Here is a 20469-nt window from a genome sequence, read left to right as displayed (position 1 = left end):
GGAGCAGGGGGAACGTGGACTGTATCCCACCCAGTCAGGGCCATGATCATGGAGCACACAGCTTTGTCCCCCGGCAGCGCAAGTTACTAACCCCCGAAGTCAGCACCACACCCCGGGGCACGCTCCGAAGAGGCATGGCCCAGGACCGCTGCACAGCCGAGGCAGGCCCTCGCGGATCTGAACAGAGTATCAGTGGGGATGCAGAGAGATCCCAGAGACCAGTGCAGAAGGGCAAATCTTTCCAACCCCTACACAAATCAACTTGCTGGGAGCCGAAGGGATGTGCCTAATCTGCACAAAATGGAGCATGCTGACGCCACCCTGATATTTCATATGGAGGTGGAACCCAAAGAGCCTCTGGGTGCTGGCATGCCATGCTCTATCCTGATCTGGGTGGGACTGGAAGCTGGGACCCGCAGAGATCACTAGAGCTACATCCCATCTGGTGTGAACAGCTCCTTCACGTGACTCTGAAACAGACAAGCCCCACAACCTCAGGCTACATCCATACTACCCGCCCGGGTCGGCGGGTAGCGATCGACGTCTCGGAGTTCGATATATCGCATCTCATCTGGACGCGATATATCGAACTCCGAACGCGCTCCCGTCGACTCCGGAACTCCACCACTGCGAACGGCGGTGGCAGAGTCGACGGGGGAGCCGCGGACTTCGATCCCGCGCCGTCAGGACAGGTAAGTAGTTCGAACTAAGGTAGTTCGAGTTCAGCTATACTATTCGTATAGCTGAACTTGCGTACCTTAGTTCGAAACCCCCCCCCCCAGTGTAGACCAGGCCTCAGACTTATGCTGATCAATGCCAAATCTGTGCCCAATAAGCCCTTCACCATTCATGATCTTATCACCTGGCCTGGTCTGTATCACAGAAACCTACCCGACTGACAACGTAGGCCTGTGTTCGCTCTTCTGCCCCACAGGCCCAAACACAAGGAAGACAAATCCAGAGGCCAGAATAGCCGCTCTTTTCCCTTCCAGGAAAAATGCAGGAAAAGTTCACTTCAATATGAATCCTTTGAGTGTATCTACTTAATCTGTGAGCCCAGAGCGAAGACTGCTAACCGGTAACCCCGCAGTGCCCAGACACATAAGGTTTCCCAGCAGAGCTGACAGAGACGCTGTCTGACACGGTGCTGAAGTTCAATATCCACAAGGACAACACCTCTGGTAGAGCAGCCCCAAACCTCCTCTACCGTAGGGTTCTCACAGATACTCTCTGGACACACACACACAGCTAGCCATACCCTGGATTGGATCCTCGGGCTGAGTGTCACCATAAGAAACACGCAACCACCCCTCTCCTCATCAGACCATTTCCTCCTCCTGGCCAAAATAATAACCCTTCCCCATTGTCAGGGAAGAAGAAACCACCAGCCTGGCCTACTCCCGAAAGCTCTTGGATCCTGGCCCATTCCAAACATGCATTCAGAGAAAACTCTTCCCCAGCAAGGATTAGTGAGACATCTCAAACACTCCCTGCCTACTTCTCAAATGGTCCTCTCTCCTACCGAGTGCCTCTACAGATTGCCACGGCTCCCGGACAACATCTGGGAGGAGAAGTGGGATAAGCTTCACTGACACAGAAATATGTTTAAATGACAAAAGTTAACATCACTAGTGAACTTGCATAGCTCCTGAAGAAAATATGGAACTTTGCAAGGATTCCATTGTCAGATTATTCAGCTTTGGAAGGAGAAGAGTTACGAGGGGACTCAACTGAGCTATCAGGATTACGGAAGAACGGTTACTTTCCCTACAGTAACTGTGGTGCGTCGAGATGTTATCGTCTATGCGGATCCCACTGTAGGCATGCATGAGCTTCACACATGTGAGACAGAATCTTCTGAACAGCTGAGTCTGCTGGGGCCTTGCACCCCTCCTCTGCCTCCTCATGCTCCTATGCAAGGGCATGAAGGGCAGATCAGCTACAACCCTTCCTCAGGTCTCGTGAAATCTGAAGCCTATGTCTGCTGAGAACTCCAAAGGTGGGCATGGAGGGTGGCACATGGGATCCACATTGACTGAAACATCTCGAAGTATCACACTTACTGTAGGGCAGCGGTTGGGACCCCTCAGGAGGTCGTGAGGTTATTACATGGGAGGTCGCGAGCTGTCAACCTCCACCCTAAACCCCATTTTGCCTCCAGCATTTATAATGGTGTTAAATATATAAAAAAGTGTTTTTAATTTATAAGGGAGGGTCACACTCAGAGACTTGTTATGTCAAAGGGGTCAACAGTGAAAAAGTTTGAGAGCCATTGCGTAGGGCAAGTAGCTGTTCTCTCTCCTTCAAGTATGTGTCAGCCTAGATCTCATTGTAAGTGACTGGCAAGAAATAATCTCCTTCAGGTTGGGTGGGAATGAGGAGTATCAGTGCATCTAACAGAGATTGGAGTCCTGCTCTCCCAAAAATGGCATCTGACCTAGCAGGTAAAACTCATGCATGCCTACAGTGGGATCCGCATAGACGATAACATCTTGACGTACATGAGTGGATCGATCCATGTAGCAGCCTTGCAGAATTCTGCTACCGGTATGTTTTGGAAACAGGCCAAGGATGTGGCTTGCGCTCTGGGAGAGAGTTGTTGGGAGATGCACGCAGGCCGGTTGGTAGCACAGTGAAATACATTATCAATTTTCACAGTCTTTGTGACGAAATGGCCTAACCGTTGGCATGGCCAGCAATAGCCACAAACAGGCATGGAGACAGTCTGAATGATTTGTACAATGTAGCATCAAAGGGTGCTGGATATGTCCAGGAGTGGCACTTCTTCTGTGTGTGTGGAATATGGCTTCGGGATGAATCCAGGTATGTTGACTGATTGATCAAAGTGGAACTCAGAAACCACCTTGGGGATGAATTCTGCATGAGCTTTCAGTACCACTCTGTCTGTATGAAGCAAGGTGCATGCGGGTTCTGCCATGAATGCCTGAAACTGACTCACTCTCCTGGCCAAGTGATGGCTACCAGAAAGTCCATCTTAAGTGTAAGATGGTAAATGGGGCACCCCAAGAGGAACTTAAGTGGAATTACGCATTCTGTGAGCGAAGAGCCACACACATGGGTGATGATATCCAGCATCTATTAATCTCCAACCACCTCTGATGGAAGCAGTTGAGGCGGTTTCTGAAGGTCATCTCTGTGATGGTTTTAGTGGGACTCTTGCCTGTCTCATCAAATCTGCTGCCTCTGGGAGGGACCCTGGAGCGTGATGAAGGGGGAAGACAGGCATCTCCTGGGAGGGTATTCCAGTTGATGACCATGAGATCAGGCAGCGTTCTCTGTCTTTGAGGAGTCTGGTACAGGAAGGGCTTGCGGGTATGGCAGTGGGTTGTAAAATGCCCAAAGATCTCAGTGTCACCCTCAGATCCCTGGGGAAATAGAGTGTGCTGCCCATCCGAGTGTCTGTTGTCACCTGGACTCCTTTCAGAATCCCAGACTCCTGTAACCACAAGGCCTGGCACATTGTCACTGCTGCGGCCATGGATTAAGTGGCCATATTGAATATGTCCATTGCTACTTGTAGCACTGTTCTGGCTACCAACTGACCTTCCTTGATGGGCTCTCTCCACTCACAGAATCAAAGAATCATAGAAGATTAGGGTTGGAAGAGACCTCCTCAGGAGGTGGCCTACTCCAACCCCCTGCTCAAAGCAGGACCAACCCCAACTAAATCATCCCAGCCAGGGCTTTGTCAAGCCGGGCCTTAAAAACCTCTAAGGAGGGAGATTCTACCACCTCCCTAGGGAACCCATTCCAGTGCTTCACCACCCTCCCAGTGAAATAGTGTTTCCTGATATCCAACCTAAACCTCCCCTACTGCAACTTGAGACCATCGCTCCTTGTTCTGTCATCTGGTACCACTGAGAACAGCCGAGCTCCATCCCCTTTGGAACTTCCTTTCAGGTAGCTGAAGGCAGCTATCAAATCCCCCCTCACTCTTCTCTTCTGCAGACTAAACAATCCCAGTTCCCTCAGCCTCTCCTCATAAGTCATGTGCCCCAGCCCCCTAATCATTTTCATTGCCCTCCACTGGACTCTCTCCAATTTGTCCACATCCTTTCTGTAGTGGGGGGCCCAAAACTGGACACAATACTCCAGATGTGGCCTCACCAGTGCTGAATCGAGGGGAATAATCACTTCCCTTGATCTGCTGGCAACGCTCCTACTAATGCAGCCCAATATGCCATTAGCCTTCTTGGCAACAAGGGCACACTGCTGACTCATATCCAGCTTCTCGTCCACTGTAATCCCCAGGTCCTTTTCTGCAGAACTGCTGCTTAGCCAGTCGGTCCCCAGCCTGTAGCGGTGCATGGGATTCTTCCGTCCTAAGTGCAGGACTCTGCACTTGTCCTTGTTGAACCTCATCAGATTTTTTTGGGCCCAATTCTCCAATTTGTCTAGGTCACTCTGGACCCTATCCCTACCCTCCAGCGTATCTACCTCTCCCCCCAGCTTAGTGTCATCTGCAAATCTGCTGAGGGTTCAATCCATCCCATCATCCAGATCATTAATGAAGATGTTGAACAAAACTGGCCCCAGGACCGACCCCTGGGGAACTCTGCTTGATGCTGGCTGCCAACTAGACATTGAGCTGTTGATCACTACCCATTGAGCCCGAAGATCCAGCCAGCTTTCTACCCACCTCATAGTTCATTCATCCAATACTTTTTTAACTTGCTGGCAAGAATACTGTGGGAGACCATATTAAAAGCTTTGCTAAAGTCAAGATACATCATGTCCACCACTTTCCCCATATTCACAAAGCCAGTTATCTCCTCATAGAAGGCAATTAGGTTAGTCAGGCATGACTTGCCCTTGGTGAATCCATGTTGACTCTTCCTGATCACCTTCCTCTCCTCTAAGTGCTTCAGAATTGATTCCTTGAGGACCTGCTCCATGATTTTTCCAGGGACTGAGGTGAGGCTGACTGGCCTGTAGTTCCCCGGATCCTCCTTCTTCCCTTTTTTAAATCTGGGCACTATATTTGCCTTTTTCCAGTTGTCCAGGACCTCCCCCAATCACCATGAGTTTTCAAAGATAATGGCCAATGGCTCTGCAATCACATCAGCCGACTCCCTCAGCACCCTCGGATGCATTACATCCGGGCCCATGGACTTGTGCATATCCAGCTTTTCTAAATAGTCCTTAACCTGTTCTTTCATCACTGAGGATTGCCTACCTCCTCCCCATACTGTGTTGCCCAGTGCAGCAGTCTGGGAGCTGACCTTGTCTGTGAAGACCGAGGCAAAAAAAGCATTGAGTACTTCAGCTTTTTCCACATCATTTGTCACTATGTTGCCTCCCCCATTCAGTAAGGGTCCCACACTTCCCCTGACCTTCTTCTTGTTGTAAACATACCTGTTGAAACGCTTCTTGTTACCCTTCACACATCCCTTGCTAGCTGGAACTCCAGTTGTGCTTTGGCCTTCCTGATTACATCCCTGCATGCTCGAGGAATATTTTTATACTCCTCCCTAGTCATCTATCCAAGTTTCCACTTCTTGTAAGCTTCCTTTTTGTGTTTAAGTTCACCGAAGATTTCTCCTGCTGGAGCCTGGAAAGGAAAGGGGGACGGGGGGGTGTCACCCTTTCCCATGAACAAGGCCTGGCAATTGACAATGCAAAACTGGAGTCAGGCGGACAAATAAGCTTTTTGGTCAGTGGCTCAGTTTCTCAGGTTCTTTATCTTTTGGAGTCTCCTCTGTGGATCAGCTCTTCTCTTGGACTGTGGGGTTAGCTGTGTGTAGAAATGTTCAAGGCCCTTAGGAGGGACTAAGTAGCACTTTTCTACTTGCTTTGAAGTCAGGGAAGTGAGGCTGGGGTGTGCTGCAGACCCCTTGCTGGGTCCAATATGTCCTCATTAATTGGAAGGGCAAGTCTTGCGGGATCGAGGAGCTGAATGTGTTGAACAGCTTATGTGTATTGTCTTGGGTCACCATTGTCTCGATGTATAAAGTTTCAGCTCTCCTTAACAGCCAGTCTTGGAAGGCCTGAAAATCAACAGCCAGTGTTAGGGATGAGGTGACAACCTTGTTGGGGGATGACAAGGATTCATTCAGGTGAGGAGGACAGTTGGAGTGTCTCCCAAGCTACCTTGTAATGGGGCTTTACTCTGGGGCCTGTGGCAAGGAGGGCCCCAATAAAGCTAGTATGGCCATGACAGCATATTATACTAGTATTGGTCATCCACTGCCGGTCATGTGTCAGAGCCCGGAACAGGGCTCTTCTGGAATACCCTTTTGGGTACTGTTCTGGTCTCTCAGGAGAGTGCTCCCAGCTCGAAGGGGAGAGGAGGACTGGCCTGGGAACTGCAAGGAGAAGTACTTCTCAGAGATCAGTAGTGCTGTTGGATGCAGTACTGGTGCTGATGCTGAAGTCAGTGCCGGCTCCAGTGCTGAGAGGAGGGGTGAAGGTTGCTCCTCAGAAGGGCTCAGTGGTCAGAGCTGGTACTGGTGTAGATCTTGGTGTCAACAGGTACTGGCATGACAGTCTCTCAAGCCGTCTTCTCCGATGCAGAAGCTGATGCAGCTGGTGCTGATCATCGTGGTGCACTTTCAGGTTTTTTCTCCCTGCTGGAGACAAAGGTGTGGTGCCTGGTAGCCAGGGTCTCCTCAGATCCATCTTGGAAAACGTCTTCTCTCCAGGATCATGTTTACTCCAAGAAGTGTAGTTTGAGACTCCCATCACAAGATTTTTGGGTGCGAAACAAGGAGGAGCGGCAGAGGGAACATTTGTCAGGGATGTGTTCTACCCTGAGGCATCTGCTGTGTCTACTAAGGGCATCAGACCATTGCAGCAAAGACAGGGTTTAGCATCCGTCCCTGCTAACGGCTGGCATGAAGTGCTTTCACTCTGCTGTACAAGGGATGTACGGCGGAGGATGGGAGGTTCTCTGCTGTACAAGGGATGTACAGCAGAGGATGGGAGGTTCTCTGCTTGTCCTTTTCCTTTCTTTTGAACATACAACTAAAACATTCTTAATAGAAAACAGAAAAAAAGGTGGAGAGAGATTTCTTCATGAGTTAGAAACCACAGAAACAGGTTGGACACTGCCGAGGTTCTGTCCTGTGGCCACAAGGGTAAATGGGAACTGAGGGAGGGCTGTGGATGTTCCACCTTTTATGCCCTCATATGGGAGCATGAGGAGGCACAGAGCGCATGTGCAGCCCAAGGGACAGTGACGCATGGACTCTAAACTTGTGCATCTGAGGCGCATGTGTGGATCCACAGACACGTCCTCGAAGAGAGGTGTGCAGCTGCTAAAGTGATGGGGTAACATAAGCACGTAGCTAACAGATGAGATAGCTAGTTGCCATGGGTCACACCTGTGTGGCCTCACTGTCCCCAGTGCTTGGCCTCTGAGTATCACTCTGACCCCCACTGTCACGAGGGGCTCTGTGGAGTCAGAATCCAGGCAGCGTCTGGCATTTTGTTATTATTTTAAAGTGGCAGCTGCACAACAACGCTTTGCCTCTCATTTTCAGTATTCCCCGAGCTGCTGGTAAATGTAGGGACACTTTGCCGTGACACAAACCCTTCAGCGTGGGTTTCCCAGTGTCGCCTGCTCCACTCTTTAAAGGGTAATCAAGGTCAGACCAGGTTTTCAACCTGGCAGAGCCCCAGGTGCCATGGGCTGCAGGGTAGAATCCAGTGAAGCCTGTCCTAAGCAAGACTTATCCCAGAACAAAATCCCAGATGCAGATGCTAATCTTGTCTTTCTACAATAGGACCAACCCAAAGCCCAGGTTGGGATCCAGACTTTCGCAAAGTTCGGCCCATTCCAGAGAAAGGTTCCAGCTGAGAGCTTGGATCTGACTCCCAAGCTGGAGTTTTGGCATGGGGCCATTTCCACTCTTACTAATGTAGGAGACTAGGGCACAATCCTTACCATCAAAACCAAGATCCATCTGCTGCAATGTGCAAGAAAGCTACAGCCCCCTCTGGATCCCTGTTCTGCCAGAATCTCCTACTGAAGGGAACTCGCGCCCTCCCGCCTGCACACCACACCCCCTGGGCTTTGTGGAAGTGGTGCCAGGGCTGCACATGGCTCTAAATCAGCAGGCACCAGACTGAAGTCTCTATGCATCCACAGAAAAGGAACAGCCTGGGCAACGGGAGGGCAAGCACCCCCCATGCAACCCCAAAGCAGCATACCTGAGCCTGAACTAGTGTGATCCCCTCTGAGGTGAGGCGGCAGATCAGTCTCCAGGACCTCGCTGCCAGCAATGCAGGAAACTGCGCTGGTGGCTTTGTGATGCGGATACTTGTCCACACACAACTGCAGAGTCTCCCAGCTCACTACACTCCAGCCCCACTGAACGCCCGCAGGTGCGAAGAAGGAAGGGTGCACCAGAACCCATGACCTGAGGTGAAGGCCCACCTCTCATCCTCAGTCTCCCCAAACATGGCATTTCTCCATCTCTTCCTCGCTAGAGCTCCATCTACCCTGATGGACTGATTCCCCAGTGGTGTAAGCCCCTGCTCCTAGGGCTGAATTTGGCGCCCTTTCTCCACATCTATCTAGTAGCCCTTCCTCTGTCGCTTCTCATGTGTGTGCCTCTCTCTGTCGGGCCTGGGTGGCAGAACACCAACATGTGCCATGGGTAAGGGGCATGGATCTGGGATGGAGAGATTCAGCTCAGGAAATCACACGGACACAGACAGAACAGGTGACATCAATCAGAGCCTTTCTTGCCGGGGGCTCCCTGTCCCCACAGAATCATAGAATATCAGGGTTGGAAGGGACCTCAGGAGGTATCTAGTCCAACCCCCTGCTCAAAGCAGGACCAACCCCAACTAAATCAAACCCATGGGCTCTTGCAGCTCTGCCAGTCTCTGGCAAGCTTGCTCCAGGCACAGGGCTGAGCTCTCTGAGAGCACAGGAAGTTGGCTAACCCAGGTCCCAGAGGGAGGGAAGAGCAGTGCCAGGACGGAAGTCACAGGCCTGACCTGCAGACAGCAGGGCTATTCCTCGTCAGACTTGTCCTTTGAATCCATCTGCTTTGCACAGGGTCAGACCTCAGACCAATGAGCAAGTGAGAGGACTGAACTATGTGCAAGCAAAAGTCCTGCAGGCTTCAAACTGCAGCGACCAGGCTTCTCTCTGTAGGCAGCCTGCCTGATTTCAAAGCCTTTGCCAGAGCTCGCAGCACCCCACCTGCCTGTGAGGTGCACAGGACCGGTGCAATGAGCATCTGGAACTCAGGGCCTCCCCTCTTGGGCTGTAGCTGAACTCAAATCCGCCCCCCCCCAACACTTCCCCACTGTCGCTACCCTGATGCAGCTCCTTCTCTTGCATTCAGCCCCCTGCTGTGGCTTGCAGGTCGCGGCTGCACCATTCTGGGGGGTCAGCAGCTGGAGGGAGAGAAGAGCCACCCTGGCAATCCAGGCCCCGTGCCCCATTCCCCAGCCCTGTACTAATGGAAAGCAACTGCCGAGAGCAGCCGCTTGGCAGGCAGGGTCTATAAATAGCCACACCGTCTGCAGCTGGGAGAGGACCTGTTGCTAGGGAGACACAGCTGACATGGCGAGTGAGAGAATGAGAGGACGGGATGAAGGAGGGAGGCAGGGAGAGCATGCTAGAGGAAAAGCTCTTGCAATCAGCCCAGTGCAGAGATGGGCGGAGGTAGGAAGGGTGTTTGGGGTGGGCTGGATACATCTGCTGCTTGTTTCCCTAGCCCAGAAGCAGCATCTGGCTATGGCACACAGCTGGCTAACCCTTCCAAAGGGCAAACAGACCCCAACCTCTTCCCTCAGCAGCTCCTGCCCTGGCCCCTGTGCAGATTCTCCAAATGTGAAACAGGCCAAGACACCCTGAATCGCACGACGGAGCCTGAGGCCTCAGTTCCCGAAGACAAGTCATGGGGAAGAGACGGCCCCTTCCTCTGCCATCTCCGCCAGGCTGCGGAGGCCAGCACGCCCCTGCCCTCTCCCAGCCACGCAGCAAGGACTGCGACCCGACCTCTCAAACCAGAACTGTGGGGCTGAGACGCCCCTTCCTCCCCTCAGACCCCCACTGGTCCCTGCTCCCCCCTTCAGACCCCCACTGCTCCCTGCTCGCCCCCTCAGACAACCCTGCTTCCCACCCACCCCTAAAAGGCCCCCTGCTCCCCCCCCCAGATGCCCCTGCTTCCCACCCACCTCTAAGATGCCCCCTGCTCACCCCTCAGACGCCCTCTCATCCCCTCAGACATCTCAGACCTGATCCCTGCTCGCCCCTCAGACATGCACTCTAATGGCCGAGCTGCACCCCCATCTCCTCAAAACAGGCGCCAGGGGAGGGGGCAACAGATGCCCCCTCCATCTCCTCAGATAGGCGACAGCAGGCCAGGTGCCTTCCCATTTCCTCACATATGCTCCAGGGGCCTAGTCAACCCCTTTTCCCCACCGACCGCTCGGACACACACTCCAATGGCTGAGATCTACCCCATCTCCTCAGACTGGCGACAGGAGCCTGGATGCCCCCCATCTCCTCAGACTGGCGACGGGGGCCCGGATGCCCCCCATCTCCTCAGACTGGCGACGGGGGCCCGGATGCCCCCCATCTCCTCAGACAGGCGACGGGAACCCAGATGCCCCCCCATCTCCTCAGACTGGTGACGGGGGGCCCAGATGCCCCCCATCTCCTCAGACAGGCGACGGGAGCCCCGATGCCCCCCATCTCCTCAGAAAGGCGACGGGGGCCCGGATGCCCCCCCATCTCCTCAGACTGGCGACGGGGGCCCGGATGCCCCCCCATCTCCTCAGACTGGTGACGGGAGGGCACCCGGGCTCCCATCTCCTCAGACTGGCGATGGGGGCCCGGATGCCCCCCATCTCCTCAGACTGGTGACGGGGGGGCACCCGGGCTCCCATCTCCTCAGACTGGCAACGGGGGCCCGGATGCCATTTCATTTCCCCTTCTCTTTCCCTCAGTCCCCTGGGCACTTGTCATCTTCATTTCCATCTCTGCATCATTCACCTCTTCCCCGGGCCCCAAGCTCACCCCATTCCAGCCAAGCGTGACAATCCCCATCTGCTCACAGTGAGCCTTTGCTCACAAAGCAGCCAACCGCCCCGGCATCTCAAAGCCCCTCCACTGCCTCTCCATCCACTTCCAAATTACACTCGTCACTCACAAAACCCCTCTGTCCATTCCCACCTCACCACTGGGCAAGGGCCTTCTCCCTGCAGGTCCTGATCTCCCTGTAGCTCTCTGCCTCATCGGCTCTCCGGATCCCCCCAAATCTGGCCAAAGCCTGGTGGCCATTTCCCTCTCCAGCTAACATGGCTTTGGCGTCACTTGCTGAGGCACTGTTCAGATGCTTTACAAAGGACAGTGGGTCTGGATCACAGTCCCTGTGAAATGGCCCTGCCTGTCCACCATACTCCATGTCCCCCATCCCTCCACTGTCCCTCCTGGGTCTTTCTAATGGCATACGGACTCTTAAAGCTCTTTCCTTCCTTCACTGCCTACATTTCTGATTGGCCACCTGGCTCCCTCTGGTACTACCACTGACAACTTCACCTGCGGAGCTTTCGCCATCTCTTTATCTGCCACTTTCCATCCCAGGGCCCTCTCTCAGTCGCCCCCATCTCTGACCTTCCCTGTCTCAGCAAAGTGCCTGAGAGAGTCACTACCCCTCATCTCCCCAGCCCCTCTCACAAGGTGTCCTGGATCCAGGTCAGCCTGGGCTTCCCTCCCGCAGCATGGAATCTCTCTCCTCCATGGAGTTAACCGTCTCCTCTCCTGAGCTGAAAAAGGCTCCTTCTTGCTGACCCCACAGCAGCCACTGTTCTCTGGCCCACTTCACAGCTAAGCTGGGATCTCCGTGCCCCTCCTGAAATCGCTCTTGAGCTACCAGCTAGTTCTCCATCCCTGGGGGGGGCTCCATTCTCGGCCCTTGCCTCTTTACCATCTTCTCCCTCTAATCACTAGCTGCTATTACTGTTCAAATGATATGTGACTGTACAGAACGTTTAACACCTTGAATGAACCCTCCGTGCCTGACTGACCAAATAAACGGCTCTGCTTCCTTCAGGCCCAAAGAGAAGCGCTTCCCTTTGCCATGGGGGCTGCTTCAAGCACAGCAAAACAGATTTGGAAATGGACAACCGTAAAGGGACAACACAGCCCTAGTAACCCACACTATGTCTACTGTAGGGTCCCTGCTCAGGATCAGGTCTCCATTGTACAGCGGGAGGCTCAGGCCCGGCCCCACCGAGTGGTCAGTCTAAGAATACAAAGTAAGAGAGGCTTTCAGTCAAAATTAAATGCAAAAACCTTTGTTAACGCAGGTTAAGGTTCAGCAAAACTCAAACTTCTGAAAACCATGAAATGCCGACTTGTGGTGCATGGCCACTCAACCTTCACTCTGCCCCCTGGAGCTGGCAATAGCCATGGGCAATTCTCTGCATGCACTGCAGCCTCATTCGCTGCAGTGGTGGAGCAATATGGTGGAGCAGCTTGGCAGAGCTGTGATTGTGACAGGAGGATCTGGGACTGAGCCCTGTTACCAAAGACAAGAGGTGCATGTGTACCTTGAGGTTCCCATCTGCACCACTTCAACACAGAATTGTGTAGGCTGTCAGTAGTGGGGCACTGGGGTTTTCTTGCCATAGGTACTGTCAGGGGCGAGGTGGGACATGAGTGTCTGTGGCTTTAATGATGGGGAGGGGTGGTAGCCTGGGTGCAAGTGGGAAGGGATTGTAGAAGGGTAATGAAGTGGTTGTTAAATGTTACAAGTGTGGTATTCTGTAGGGGGGTAAGCTCAGTGTTTGAGCACAGGGCTTGTGCAGACAGTGCCTGTCCATCACAGGGACAAGGCAGAGCTGGACTGTGTGTTATGGGTGTATCGGGGCATCACTCAGAGAGGCCATAGTTAAGGCTGCCTGGGCGTTTACCTTCACTCAGTATTTCCTGGGTTTTAGAGGTGGAGTTTTGCCAATTCCGCATTCTGGAAGGGTGTGATCCAGCACCAGGCAACCTGAACTCTGTATTAACTAAGTTTTTGCCATTTAACTTCCTAGTTTTTTAAACAGAAAGAGAAATGTTTGTTGGTAAGAGTTATTGGTCATTTAGACAGCTGTAGTTCTCACTTGCATTTGCAGCTCATATGCTACTGTGGCCAGGTAACAATCAAAAGATAGAGGTTTTCTATATAGTGAGTTCTCAAAGAGCTCATTTTACAATGGGAAACTGAGGCACAGAGAGGTGACGTGACATGCACAAGGTCACCCAGCAGGCCAGTGGCGGAGCTAGGAATAGTCCTAGTCCAGTGATCTGTCTATTAGGACACAGGGTTCTCTGTGACTCCTTAGGGCTCCTCCTCTCTCCTGGCATAGTGGAAAGAGGATCATGGTCATGCTCTGAAATGTTTGCAACCACTCCCACCTTCTCCCCTCCCACCTCTTCCCCCTTAACAGAGCCCTGCAACTCTTCTTCCTTCCCTACCGCCCATTCCCATTTATCCCCCTCCCCAGAACACCCCCATCCCTCACTGCAGACCCCGATTACCACCTTCTCTTGCTCCTCTAAGCGCCGCTCCCCCTCCTAGGGAGCATTCGCATGTGTAATTCATTTTCTTCTCAAAAATACATTCAGCACATCTGAGTATTCTGCTGTACTCACATTACATTTCTTCAAAACCCCCAAATCAGATCCCACCACCCTGACAGGCAGATTTCCTCCAAATGTTCACGATTCTTTCAGATTTCTGCCCAGGGTGGGGTCCAGACGTCACAATGAGAGGCTCAGAGCGGTGGTAAGTGGCCCATTTATCTCAATGCGATGTTCTCAGATGAAAGGCAACACCTCATGGAGATGAATATAGTCTGAAACAGCAGCCCTGAGACACAGGAACTGCTCCATTCCTGGCAGTGGGTGTTCCCATCTCTGCACCATAGTTCTAGAGAGTTTGATTGGAGCCTAGCACACCTGTTCAGAGGGACAGGGCTTCCCCAGATCCTCCTAGCTCACATGAGGGGGTCGGAAGCAGGGTTCAGATACCCACACAGGAGCAGTGACCCCCAGATCACATGACTGGATTTAGGAGGGGGGTGCAGACACTCCCAGAATGGTAAGACCCCCTCCAAAACCTGGGTCACATGAGGGGGGCAAGGAAATAGGGGGTCACACCCACATAGATGAGCAGTGCCCCCAGATCCTGACACACATGGAGGGGAGGGAGTGGAGCTCAGACACTACTGGAGAAAGCAGGGACCCTCAGATCCCAACTCACATGGGGGGGCGGGGCAGGGAAAGGGACTCAGACCTCTCCATAGGCAAGCCCCTCCAGCACCTGTCTCATTTGAGGGGGTCAGCAAAGGAGAAGTCACACCCACATAGGTGGGCTGGAGGCCCCCAGATCCTGGCGCACACATAGGAGAGGAATGTGGGGCTGCCAGGTGCCTCTGCCCCTACTCTCCCCCAGTCTCCCTGTTACTCAACCCCCACATCCCGTTTCCCATTGTCCCACCCCTTCCTCCTCTCCTCTCCCACTCCCCATCCCTTGATCCTCCAACCCCGCTCCCCCTATTCTTCCACCCCTAAGAACTCTCTCCTCCCAGGGAGCCTCAGCGTGTGTAGTTTACTTTCTTTCTAGTTTCAGCGCCTTCTGAATACTCAGCTGTTTCCCCAACCTAACAATTGCCTGGGACAGAGGCAGACTGGAGCAACATGCCTGCTTTTTTAACTGCCCGTTCCTACCCTGGGTTGGATCTGAACTCGCAGTACCTGGCTTGGTGCTCAGAGTCACTGAGCAGAACATGTCCTCAGAACCACTCAGGCCCTGTGGCACGCAGTGACTTTTCCCGATAGCTAGCCTCTCTCCGGACATGTGCGGTGGAATTAATTAAGGGGGTCGATAAGCACGTGGTGCTTGTGACGTGTCTAACTGGTGAAGCAATGCTTTTTCAGATCATGTTTTCATTTGATTCCCCCCAGGGCTGGTGGGTGCCAAGCCCTGTTGGGGTAACCCTCGAGCACTGGACACGCTGGAGTGAGGATCTGAGCTCTACCTGTGAGCAAAAAAGGGTCACCAGACTCTGCCACCATAAGACAAGCTGTTTTCCCCCCAGGGAGTTCTATCCAAGGAATCACTGGTCAAATGGCCCCAAATCTGGATTTACAGAACCCTGCACGCCAGGAGACACAACACGGCAATCCGAGTAGCCGTGTTGATTTTAGAGCGCTTAGCACAGTCGAACTTCAAACAAGGAAGCTGGTCTGGACGGTAGTTGTAGAGCTGTCACTGCTATATTACAGCCAACTAAGCTTAACAGACAAGGGGTCAGAACCTACGGCTCAGGGCCTAGGCTCTAGAGAAGGACAATACATCTAGACAGAGAGGGTTTTAAAATGGTGCTGCATGCTGTGTCCTAGTCCTGTCTGGCTTTGGCCTGTAAACTCTCTGAGGCAGGAACCGGCTGTATATTCGATATGTCAGGTACTAGATGTGTCTGTCAGCGGGGTACGCCCTGCCAGGCTTGGGGACTGATCCCCTATCAAACTTCTGTTTGCCTTTACACTGGGCCCTCCTCTGCCCCCCGAATCCTCTTTTTCCTCCCACATTTCCTACGCCTGGAAACCTGCCTATTGCCGCCTCCTCTTCTCTGCCAGAATCAGCCCCGGCTTCACCTCCTCCTGTGTTGAAATCTCCATTCCCTCTCACCTTGACTACTGCAGCTCCCTGGGCTAACCTCTTTCCACCATGCTGTGCTGCCATCACTTTGATTTCATCTCCACTGTAAACTCCTCAGGGCAGGAACTGAGTCACTTCCTTTACCTGCAAAGTGCAATGCACACCCAGGGCGCTAGGCAGCTCCTAAGTCCCAGCTCTCCCCGGGCCACACACACATGCTCCCAAACTCGGACACCTCTGCTGGCTGCCCAGGCACTCCACGCCACCGGTTTTCCCCAGCCTGTTTCACAGACCTCTCACAGACCACCCATCCTGCACCAGCCTCCTCGCCGCCTATTCAACACAACCCCCCAGTGCTGGCGCAAAGGCTTCCTCCTCTCCAGCTTCTGCCACTCGGAGGAGATTTCTGCATTTCTCTGCCAGAGTCTAATGGACTCTGTCTATTTTCAGATCTCCTCCGAGACCATCTCTTCCTCCCTTTCCTCTGTGCTGTCTGCACTGCAGTGTCCACAGCAGCTACACAGAGCGTTCGACCTCTCAGCACCTCGCTCTCTCAGCCAGGGCTTAGCATTTCACTAGCCCTATAAGGCTGGCCAGGGTGTTGTGTGTGTGACAAGCACTGTAGCGCAACGGACAGACTGTATGGGGGCATGGGCTGTCTGAGTGAATGTGATGGTGCATGGGTGTGTGACTCTCTGCGGGGTTGTTAGAAGTGTCCAAGTGTGCATGTCTATATGCCAGTGTGTGTACACCAGTGCGTGGCTGTGCGATGGGGTGAATGGAAGTGTGGGTGTGAACGAGTGGGTCTGTGAACATGGGACTGGGAGTCTGAGGTCTGGGCACGCCCTGTAACATATCCAGCAGCACAAAGCCCAAGGGCTCCGCGCCTCCCACACAGCATTTCAATGTCACAGTAAACACTGCCCAGAAGCAAAGCATGTCCGTGCCCCTCGCTCCGCCCCCCCAGAAGGAAGTTACACCCATGCCACGAACCTTGTCAAGCTGGGATGCCGATGGATTATCAGTCTGTGGGGAGAAAGGTAAAGGAGAGGAGGGTGTTAGCAAACACAACCACATCATTCAGTACATCAGAAGCTGCCAGCCGCCCCATGTGGGAAGCAGACGCTGCAGCAGCAGGGAAATCCCCTTCCCCTTTGCAACATACTGAGGCCTCAGGAAAGGGCCCTGCACCTTGGAGCCCCCCTCTGCTCAGTGAGACGGAAGATGATGGATGCTTGTGCCCATCAGCCAAGGGCAGCTGCACCACCAGAACCTGAGCACATACAGATGAGGAGGGGGGTTATTTTGGGGTGGGGAATTATCCACTTGTTTTTTGTGAGAAGCCGGTGTCCCTCACTCCCTGGCTTCTAGTCTGTTCTCTGCTGCTTGCCCAATAGCCATAACCCCCCAGATTGTGGCCCGGAGGTTTGTCACTCCTTCACCGCAGCTAGAAAGGGGACAAGGACGTGGCAGAGGGGGGCTTCGGGCAGGCTCCCTCACTGTGACTGAGTGCTGTCTCCACGGCATCTGTGCCACCCATCCAGTGTGGAGACAGGTGTCTGCAATCCCTGCCACAGAAGCATTTCCTGCCGATGCCTCCCACGCTGTGCAGTGCTCAGACTGTGCTGCCCCCACCCCAGCTCATACCAACCCTGACAACCATCCTGCAAAGAACTCAGACAAGAAGCTGCTTTGCATTCACCGGGCGTGTCTGTTCAGGGCAGGGGCCTGGCTCTCCTGGAGAACCCTGTGCACTCTGCAGCCAGTCCTGACGTTCCCCTTGTTCTACGGCTCACACCAGGATCTACGCAACTACCGTGCGGCTCTCATGCCTTGCAGTGCACCAGTCCCTTAGCACTGGCAGCTACAGGATGAGGTCGAGGCCAAGAACACACAGAGGTGGACATTCCACATTACAACCAGCTGACACATGGAGGGTCCTTCCCTCCGGGGGGGACCCCCCCACCTACTGTCTCCCTTTGAGGCCTTGAGATAGAACTGAAGGCTGTAGGTCAAAGGGGGACCAAAGGGCAGTCCAAGAAAATCCACAGCGTACTACACACCAGCTCTCAGCCCATGGACTACAGGCCACAGCATCCAGTGTTCCAAACAGCCTGAGGAATGAATTCCCATCCCAGCACGAAATGGGACCAAGCCTGTTGGGTCAGAACAGAGCAGTGCATGCTGGGATGAGCAGTCTTTGCTCCTAGACAGCAAAGATGCAGCTGGTTCCTCCATGCAGGACAGAGGCAGGCCCTGGCCTTGTGGCACAGCCCCCTGCAGCCTGGATTTATTTACTCTGGTTTCTTTTTAGTTTAATCGCATTATGTTTGTCTTGGTTCTCCTGGCAACCAAGAGAAAAGGAACGATCCCCTTGGGAAGCAGAGAAAAGGCAAGGACTTGGGGATCAAATGTGTTACAACGAGCTCTTCAATCCAGCAGAGATCCGCCTAACAAGATGCAGGGTGGGGAGGTGGAAGTTAGACACATTCAGGCTGGAAAGAAGGTGCCAGTGTTTAAGAGTGAGGAGAATTAACCATGGGAACAACTTACCCTTCCCCAGCCCTGGCAATGTGAAAGCAAGACTGGATGATTCTACGAGATCTGCTCTAGTTCAAACCGGAGTGACAGGATGATCACAGCGGTCCCTTCTGCCCTGTGGAATCTAGGACTCGCCCTGCAGTCCAGACGCCCTCCAGGCAGCTTCCTGCACGCTCCCCTCGGGTGCAGGAGTCCCCAGGACACAGCCAGAGCGAGAGGCCAAAGGACCTTACTGGAACTCTCCAGCACTTTGCTTAGCCCCGAGAGGCGGGCAGGCAGGAAACCTGGCTTACATTGGCAGCTGTGGGGCCCCAGGTCAGTCTGTTCGCCTCCTTGTGCGTCCTTCCCCTCTCCCCCTCGCCTACACTATCAGCTCCTGGGGCACGGCCTGTCTCACTCCATGTCCACACAGTGCCTAGCCCAACCACGGGGCCTCTGCCTGCTAACACAAGGCAAAAAGCCGAGTCCTGGCTGCATTCTGGCCGGCTCAGGTGCGCTGCTGCTTGCCCAGATCCAAGAGAGCGGGACAGGGACTCAGTGGAAGGCTTTCCTCCTCCAGCTCCTCCCCACTGTTTGTCAGCAGCCCTGGGGATTCCCAGTGCATGGGGAGTGGGGTACGGGAGGGAGGGACCCAACGGGGCAGGGTTCAGTGGCAGATGCCAGGAACCAGAGAGGCACGGATTCATTGTGTGACATCATCACATGGTGAACCTGGAGGACCTGCCCTCTGGGGTCTGGTTAGGGACAAGAAAACCGCCTGAGAGGGAGAGGAATAGACACAAACAGGAAAAGAGCCTGATGCAGAAAGGAAAGCCACCCCACGAGGCCCCAGGCCACCAGCACACGGACAGAAAAGACGACTCCACTGCCCCCTGGTGCCCCCTGTCCAAGCTCAGATCTCCTCGGCCATCAGCTGCTGGCCATGGCAGCTGCCAGCACCGGTCCCTGCCAGAGGGCAAGGGCAGAAGAGCAGCACACAAAGGAGGGTCTCAAGGAAGCCATCCCCTTGTGGCCATGTGACCTGCACTTGAACGCAGAGCTGGTTAGCAGAGCCCAGCAGCCGGGCGTTCCCGAGAGTCCAGCACAGCCCGGGGAGCGCCACCAGAGGGGAGGAGACAAATGCTACTTAACAAGACAGCGGCATTTGAGGCCCCACGTTCCGGTTTTGGAAAATAACATCCAGTCTCATGAACACACGTGGTGCTGGCCCATGGGGCCCTAAGCAAGGATATTTTGGGGCTCCCTCTTACCCCTCCTCCACCCCCGAAAGTTCTGCTTACATTATTCCACAAACCAAAAGAGCAGCAACCCAACCCGCACGTGTTCAGTAAGTACAGTCACTCTAAGCGGGGCCCTGAGCCACTGCTTCGCCCGCTTCTGCCTCGCACAGCCACAGCTCAGCAACACGAGTCCTTCTGTCCAACCAGCTGCTGTTCGGTTGTGAGCATTCCCAGGCAGCCTCCACAACCCAAACCCAACAAGGCTGGGCTGGGGGGCAGGACAATATGTACCTGAAGCTGACTAGAAACAGGAAATTACACTGACCGCTCTAGTCTCACTGACCACAGTGAGTGAAAACAGCCTCGGTGGGGAAAGGTTACAGTCATTTAGCTGAAATCTTGGTTTCCATAATTTGTGTGGTCACTGGCATAGAGACAACAGCCCAGGCTCTGCTCTCATTTCCACGCTGTAAATTGGGAGTAAGCTCCCTCGAGCCAGCCCTGCACCTCAGCAAGGACAGCGGGGAACGTGGCCCAGTCTTTAATAAAACAGAACAAAAACATGGAAACCGAATGCTAACCTGTCAGTTACCTTCATGCACGACTGCCTGCGCTGGCTCACCCTGGAGATCCCAACCATATTCTCGACCTTCGCTCCTACCCCTGTCCTGGGCAGACTTACTTGAAGGCCTAACAGAAATATTTCCATGGAGATACAGTTCCTGCGCGGGAACCATTTCAAAGAATGCTGTCTAGTGTTCGGCTCTGCTGCCCCCCAGAGTTCCCAGAAGCCCCTGCTGCTCACGATGGCAAGGCCAGAGGAGGGGGGCGGGGGGCTTTGGAGAGAGAGAATGAGACTAGAAAGGAGGCAGATCCTTCCTGCTGTAACCCACATCCTGGCCTGACCTCCTGAGTGTGCACCACACCTCCCCGAGCTTTGCTCTCAGCTACAGACTCCTCTTGACGGGGCTGCAAAGCACGTGAGTGTTCACGGGGCTATCCGGAGACAATTAATGGTGCTGTCAGAAGCTGGCTAGCCTGTCTGTGCGCTAAAGGCCCTGCGCTGCTCA

General features: G+C 53.7%; 1 protein-coding gene across 6 annotated transcripts in view; it reads right to left on the bottom strand.

Moving 5' to 3' along the window:
• DNMT3A (DNA methyltransferase 3 alpha) overlaps positions 1–20469 on the bottom strand; it is a 232036-nt gene that overhangs the window by 89851 nt on the left and 121716 nt on the right. For all 6 annotated transcript variants that reach the window (XM_039528527.1, XM_039528526.1, XM_039528529.1 and 3 more), the window contains one exon: positions 16632–16664. In XM_039528527.1, coding sequence (XP_039384461.1) covers positions 16632–16664 — 33 coding nt within the window. The remainder of the gene's footprint in view (positions 1–16631; positions 16665–20469) is intronic.

The sequence above is a fragment of the Mauremys reevesii genome, linkage group 3, assembly GCF_016161935.1.
Source record: "Mauremys reevesii isolate NIE-2019 linkage group 3, ASM1616193v1, whole genome shotgun sequence".
In the NCBI taxonomy this organism is placed as follows: domain Eukaryota; kingdom Metazoa; phylum Chordata; order Testudines; family Geoemydidae; genus Mauremys; species Mauremys reevesii.
The sequence above is the reverse complement of the archived record's forward strand: the minus strand, read 5'-3'. Positions and strand labels throughout refer to the sequence as shown.